This window comes from Aphis gossypii, chromosome 3 (genome assembly GCF_020184175.1).
Source record: "Aphis gossypii isolate Hap1 chromosome 3, ASM2018417v2, whole genome shotgun sequence".
NCBI lineage: Eukaryota > Metazoa > Arthropoda > Insecta > Hemiptera > Aphididae > Aphis > Aphis gossypii.
Genome location: NC_065532.1, coordinates 7,508,969 through 7,516,639, shown reverse-complemented (window position 1 = coordinate 7,516,639; position 7,671 = coordinate 7,508,969). Strand labels below are relative to the sequence as shown.

Sequence of the window (7,671 nt, the reverse complement as noted above, 5' to 3'; positions counted from 1 at the left end):
ATCATATCCACGTCATCATTTGTCACGAATGTAAAAATAAAATTCTTAAGAATTATGAAAATATGAAGTACCTAATAAGATTATTACTTATTAGTTATTAATAATAATTTTAATTTTTAAGTTGGGAGTTTACGTACAGGAGGTATTTAGGTAGATTTCAACTATCGTTTTTTTTATTTTTATCAACAGTGAATACAATTTACCAAAAAATAAAAGCACTATACATTCAACTCAATTCTCGTTACAGAAAAAAAGTATACTGTAGTAGCCACTAGATATAGAATGATATACCTATCTATGCTTTTTTTTTTTTTTTTTATTAGTCTTGAATTTTATTAAAATTAGATTTTTTAACTTTTTTGCACTCATTAGTTTTTATATGGTAAGTAGTTAAGATATTCTAGGTAACACACAAAGGTATAAATTTCTTTGCGAAATGATTAAATTAAATACAAAGTTTGACCACATATTTTGTAGTTTTACAAAGCAACATTCTCGATACACAAATTTTAATCTAACTACCTACGTGAGAAATTTTTAATAATTATTAATATTATGATAACGGGAATATTATCATATTTTTAACTTCAAGTTTTAAATTATTATTTAGCAAGATAAACCATAATATCTATTGGCTATAATAAATTAAAATACAACTTCTTACGAGTAACGACTTGTTTTGTATTACTTATTTAATATTTCCCAAAAATTAGCACGATCGGATCGGCGAGTTGGGGTGTTCTCTTCGTAATTGACGTAATTGGATATATTTACAACATGACAAAACATATAGGTAGTTGCATTAAAATATTAATACATTATTGAAGATGGTGTATGAACATCTACGCAATACAACGTTAATTGATGTAACTATATTTAAAAATAATTATTGAATACATAACTGTCAAGTTTTCTGATAAAATTATATTTAATAATTTAAGATACATACTGATGATTTATACCCATGTTCGAGCTATATATTTTACTGCTCCAGTCTTTCTAACGAGTAATGCAATATATAAAAATCATGCTTAATTTTAAAATATCTCAATATCTGTAACTATAAGAAGTACCTTTTTTTTTTTTGCGGTTTGGAACCGACGACCGGAAGGGGACTGCTTTCGCATTACTTCCTCCCGAAACTATAAGAAGTACCTATATGAGTTTAAAAACACTCGAAAATAATTGTACAATAAATTAATGTATTTTATTATTTGGTATTATTGTCAATAATACAATTTCCTTTTTTTAAATATTAGATACCTTTTGAAGAAGTTACAATATTAATAAATAATAATAATAGCATAGAAAAACGCAAAAATAACGAAACTTCTTAAAACTTATCTTCAAATTCGGTACCTAATGGCTCATGGGTGTTAAAAGTTATAACTATTCTTCATTAAAATACCACAATTTTTATTTTATATAAAGGAATTTTAGTAGCAGTGATAATTTATAATGTATATGTCTAATGCCTTACTAAAAATGTATTTTAAAAGTTTTGCTAAATATTTTAGTGATGTAGGTACAGGTAATAATTCTGAAGAGCAGTATAGTGTATACATTATGTACTACACACACATTTACATGTTAAAAATATAACATTCAACTTGCCACAAAACAACCATTCAATTATTGTTAGAAAAAAGTGTTCATTAAGTATGTGACTACTTGATTTACCAGGTTCTAATGTTCTATTATAATATCAGACGAAAAAAGAGTATATTCTTCATTAAAATATAGAGGCTATGATCATAGAGCAGTAAATTATTCAAAAAATTTTATTAATCAAACAATTGGAGCTCACCAATACAGCAACACAACAATCAATTGAATGCTCATGGAGTATTAAAAACTAAAATCCTACAAAAAAATGAGTGGAACATCAGCTGAAATGTTTTCAAGTCATTTAATTAAAGCATAATACTGATATATTAAAAAGCAAGATACAATTTTTTAAAAAAATTTAAAATTTACAAAAAGTGTATTGCCAAACATAATTTATAATTTTATATTTTTTTTTTTTTACTAATATTTTGTTGACTGACTGCACGTAATCCGTAATCTATAGTAATAAAATCAACTAATTTTATGGTTTTTAATTAAATATTGGTCCAGTATTTCAAATACTAAATGAATACCAAAAAAAAGAATGTTCCTAATTTTTATTAAATTTTTGCCAATCATGGGTGTATCAAATAATTAATTCAGAATTTATTTTTCATTAACAGCATCCAAAATTTGTTTCAAAAAAAGTCCATTGGAGACAATCTTCATTACTAAAAAATTGCATATTATTTTTCCATTTTGTTCGTAAAATTTAAAATAATAAATCATAAATAGTTTAAAATTTAAAAATAAAAAAAAATGCCCAAAGTATAGTTTTATACAAGTACATTGATTTTAAACACATACTCTTATTTCTGATAATTATGTATAATACTATAAAAATAGAATGTTTTAAACAGATTGATAATAATTAATATATTTTTAATTGATGGTGGTCATTTTCAAATTGTATACTAACAAAAAAAGATACAGTGCATAATATAATCATATACTTGAAAAAACACAACAGGCATAATAAATAAAAATGTGTAATTATTATTATCATTATATTTTGTACAAATATAATATATATATATATATATAATATAACAACAATAACAATAATATTATGTTAAATACTTATAATACGCCTTCATACCTTATATTTGTTAACATTAATATTGTATCAATATTCAATATTAACTTGTCAATATTTGATTTTTATTAAGTTTTCTAAATAAACCATTTTCTATAGACATAAGTTCATCATATGAACCTAATTCACCTATTTTCCCACTGAATATTACAGCCAATTTATCTAAAATTAATGAAAATGAAATATCAATAGGATTTATGCCTTAATAAATAACTATAAAATTGTGTTAAAACAATAAAATGAAATGATGATGTATTCAGTAAGTTACCTGCATTTTTAATAGTAGATAACCTATGTGCAATTGTTAATACAGTTCTTCCTTTTGAAACTCTCTGCAACGCCTCCTGAATTAACTTTTCACTTTCCGCATCTAATGCACTGAAATAATTTTATCAATTAAATAAAGCAAAAAAATTTTAAATTTAAAATTTCTTAAAACTTAATTAGTTATTGTGATAATAATTACCTTGTAGCTTCATCTAATAATAAGATTTTAGGATTTTTTAGTAATGCTCTAGCAATAGCTATTCTTTGTTTTTGGCCACCCGACAATAGAACACCACGTTCTCCAACTACTGTATCAAATCCTTCTGGAAATGTTTTTACAATAAAATCATATGCATTTGCTTCTTTAGCAGCACTAATTATTTCATTATCTGTAGCACATTCACGGCCATAAGCAATATTTTCTCTAACAGTTCCAGAAAATAAAATCGGCTCCTATAAAATATAATAACATTATAACAGCCGATAAATATAAGATATATATAATACATTAGTAGTATTAAGACTTTTAGAGAAACCATGGTAACTTACTTGACTAACAACTCCTATATGACTATGTAACCAAATTGGATCATACATTTTTAAATCTGTATTGTCTAAACACACTTGACCACTTTGTGGATCATAAAGTCTTAATAATAAATGACCTAATGTACTTTTTCCACTACCACTATGGCCAACTAATGCATAGATCATACCACTAGGTATTTCTAAGTTTAATCCATTAAGAATAGGTGCATCTGGTCGGTTTGGATAATTAAATACAATATTCTGGAAACTTATATCACCTTTAGGATCAGTCAGTGGTTTTAGCCCACCTGTAAAATAAATATTTTTATGTAAAAACTATAAATATAGATAAATATTTTTAAACTTTTAATGTATAATATTTACGTAAATAATATTTTAAAGTTAAAAAATTACCAGAAATAGGTATTAATGGTTTACGATCAATAATTTCCCATATTCTTGATGATGCACCCAAACCTCTATTAATGTCAGAATAGAATGTTGATAAACCTCCAATAGACACTCCCGTATAAGCAGCATATAACAAAAATGAGCTCAATTCCCCAACACTAATGGCTTGTTCACTGACCAACAACCCACCACTGTATAAAACTGATATAATTATGAAGTTTCCGGCAAATCCTGTCTAACAAACAAGTAATTCAATACATTTAATATGATACTATAATGTGAGTTAATAGAAAACATGAATAATTATTTAAATATTGATTTGAAGTTGAACTTACCATCCCAAAAAATAATCCTCTCATGAATGATTCTTTAATAGAAAGCTGCAATACTTCATTCATTTTTTCCCCGTACAAAAACATTTCTTTTTTTTCTTGGCTGAATGCTTTTACAGTTCTGATATTTGATATTTTCTCTTCAGCAACTTGATTTGAAGCAGCTAATGAATCCTGAATTTTCAATACTCTATAATTGTCTACTTACTAAATAGTAAAATATTACTACAATAATAAATATACATAGTATACACAGTGTCATTGCAAGAATGGACTTGTTTTTAGTTAAGAAACTAAGAAACAGTTTAAAATTATTACAATGAATTCTATTAAGATATTATATGAATATGAAACGAAAACGATAAGATAAAGTACTCTAGTAACAAATAACATTATAAGACTATAACTACATTTAATACATTTAATCAATAGTCTTTAATATATCAAATATTTATAAGATTCATAAATATGTCATCAGCTAGACATATTTCTCTATTTAGGTTATGAATAAATATTTGAAATTTTAACTTTTTGTCTTCATAAATATATAGTTATACTTATTTTATAAGTAATTAATTTATTAAAACTTTGAAATTTGGACAAAATTGGATACTTAAATTTAAATGGTTTTTCTTCAATCAAAATTGTCAATGACATTTACATAACATTAAGTGTAACATAAGTGCATATATATTGACATGTAAGTATAATATGCAATGTTTTTGGTCAAAATTAGTTAAACCCAATGTTCTAATACAAGAATGAGCAACTCAAAGTCATCAATATGCAAATTTTTAGAACTTTAAAATCTAGCAACACCATCTACTAAAGCTAATTCTTAATAATAATAATAAAATCATGTATTATTATATTATATACCTGTACAGATCGTGTAATTTTTCGTACAAAACGTCCATATATCACAGCCAATGCAGCAATTGGAGGCACTATAGATAAGCCAACCAAAGCTAATTTTGCAGATACAAAAAACTAAATACATAATATACATAAAACATTATTTATAATACTTAAGAATTAAGTAATTAGTAAAAACTTGAAATTACCATGAAAGAAACGCCACTGGCAACCATTATAGTAGAACGTAGTCCATCGGAAATATTTGTAGTGATGGTTTGGCTTACTAGTAAGCAATCAGATGATAGTCGATTAATAAGTTCTCCAGTTCTATGACGATCAAAGTATGCAGTTTCTTGTGACAAAAGAGATTTAAATAATAATTCTCTTAGTCTTTTTGTTATTTTATAACCTAATGAATAAGATTAATAATTAAAAATTAAAAAATAATATTTAGTATTAAATATAAAAATAAATTTGAAGTACACAAAATCACTAAAAAACTAAATTAGAATTAGCATGATTTGTTATTTTTTTAAATTTAAATAGATTATTAACTGTGGCCCATCTAATACATAGCAACTGGATGTAACTGTTATGGTATAAAGTTATTTTTAAGTCTCCAAGCTCACAATAAAAAAATAATGTACAATTTTCACATTCAATTTACTCAAATAATATTTATACAGTCCTAAGAAAAATAAGACTTAATAAGACTATGCATTTGGGTAAAAAACTAAAAAATACCATTAGAATATTATTTATTAGGTAGTTAGGTACTTATAACTAAATTGGTTTAATGTAAAGAAGTAATATTTAAGAAAAAAAGTATGTTTGAAGATGTGAAGATGATAATATAAAGATTTTGTCTAAGGTTATATATTAGTGTAGGTAGCTAATATTTATTATAAAATGTACATAATTATCTGCATTAAATTTAGATAATATTACTATGTAATAACCATTTAAAATTAAAATTGTTAGAAAAACAAATGTTGTAAATTATTATACACTTTAACAGTAGTCTGTAGTACTATAGTTTATTGAAATATAATATGTAAAGTGTTTAATATAATTACCAGATGTATTCATTAAATATATGCGTCCAAAATTGCATGCAGCTCCAACTAAAAATATAGGTAACAGTATAGTACATGTTTTAACTAATTTAGATTGTGCTTCTGTTGCTTCAGATTTATAAATTATATCAACAATACGTCCAAAAGAAAATGGAATTGCCATCGTAACTGCACTAGATACTATTAAAAAACATACAGCACCTGTAAAGGTAATAAATAAACAGTTAATAATAGAAACTAATCAATGACCACCACATTTAACTTGCATATGAGTTTATTTTTTTCTGGCTTAGCTAGTGAATACAATCTCAGAACCTTAGACTCTGAAAATAATTTTTTTGTTTCCTTTGTTGTACTTTTGGTGCTCATCCATCGTACAGCTTCATTAAATAAAGGCTTTCGTGCCCTACAACGTGGGATATAGACAATAAAACTGTGTTGATGATGAATGGGCAATTTAAATTTTGTACACAAGCTGTAACGCAGTAAGCCGAACGTCATATTGCACAGTAATTCAAGTACTGTAAGTTATAATAATAATTAACAAAATTATAAAAAAAAATGTGTAATGCAATAAATCAAAAAACTTAAGCAACTAACTACATAGCTAACTAATATTAATTTTATAACTAATTAAAATTAAAAATGTAATAAAATATGAAATAAATACTGTAATAATAACATTATAACATTATATTTAATCTATCTTGTGATTATAAGCACGATTAGACTGATTATACTGATTACTGATAAGAAACAATGATAACGATGAAAAACGGTTGTCGTGGTTGTCGACATACTATAGGTATCTCAATGTCACCAAACTTCTAAAGGCGTCTGAGTCTGACTGATAAGTGATGACAAGCAATTAACCCTTTAACGGACAATAGTTAATTAAAATTAATAAAATAAAATTATAAACATTTTATTTTTTATCAAATTTAGGCCCTCAAATTTAATTCCCGGTAACATAAAATAGCTCTATCCAACCCCGGAAAAACTTGTATACAGTCGTGTTAAATTTTTATTAGTTATAAATGTTATAATACTGTATTTTCTATAGGAATTACCTATTTTACTGTTTACTCATTTTGTTGTCATTATTCCATAAATGCAGACGTTACGTCAGTGCCCGATGGGGTAAATTGTGGGCCGCCAAGTTTTAGAACTTTTATCACCTCAAAATCCGTTAAAAATTTTTAAAGGTATTTCAACAATAAAGTTTGATAATTAATCTACCGAAATCTAATCCCCTTACCCACCGAGTTAAACTCAATATTCGGTAACTCGCTGGTTCTGAGTTCTATTCGAGTTTGATTTGGTAATGTAGGTATAATTAAAAATTATTCATTGGTCATTTCATGAAAAAACATCCAAATTGTCATTTTAAAAAGAGGTAAACTGTTCATTTTGTGAAACAGTCAACAAATAACAATAACGTAGGTAATAGGTAATGTAATATGGATGTGACATTAATTATAATAAATATATAAAT

The 7,671-nt window shown here is 25.3% G+C and overlaps 1 protein-coding gene across 1 annotated transcript; it reads right to left on the bottom strand.

Moving 5' to 3' along the window:
- Positions 1 to 2,581: 2,581 nt before the first annotated feature.
- On the bottom strand, positions 2,582 to 6,872 carry LOC114119321 (ATP-binding cassette sub-family B member 10, mitochondrial). Its single transcript, XM_027980834.2, has 10 exons — positions 6,443 to 6,872; positions 6,177 to 6,377; positions 5,307 to 5,509; positions 5,122 to 5,232; positions 4,246 to 4,416; positions 3,914 to 4,145; positions 3,521 to 3,807; positions 3,171 to 3,424; positions 2,973 to 3,082; positions 2,582 to 2,866 (listed from the first exon to the last, which is right to left on the bottom strand). Exons 1-10 carry the CDS (start codon positions 6,675 to 6,677, stop codon positions 2,748 to 2,750), a joined length of 1,923 nt encoding a protein of 640 aa, XP_027836635.1. The 5' UTR covers positions 6,678 to 6,872; the 3' UTR covers positions 2,582 to 2,747.
- Between the last annotated feature and the right edge of the window lie 799 nt (positions 6,873 to 7,671).

Excerpts from the sequence above, each read along its gene's own strand:
- LOC114119321 (XM_027980834.2), bottom strand. The coding sequence starts at position 6,677 with ATGACGTTCGGCTTACTGCGTTACAGCTTGTGTACAAAATTTAAATTG. Across the intron at positions 6,378-6,442 it reads AGAAAAAAATAAACTCATAT|GTGCTGTATGTTTTTTAATA; the intron begins GCAAGTTAAATG and ends TTACCTTTACAG. Across the intron at positions 4,417-5,121 it reads AAATTACACGATCTGTACAG|GATTCATTAGCTGCTTCAAA; the intron begins GTATATAATATA and ends TTGAAAATTCAG.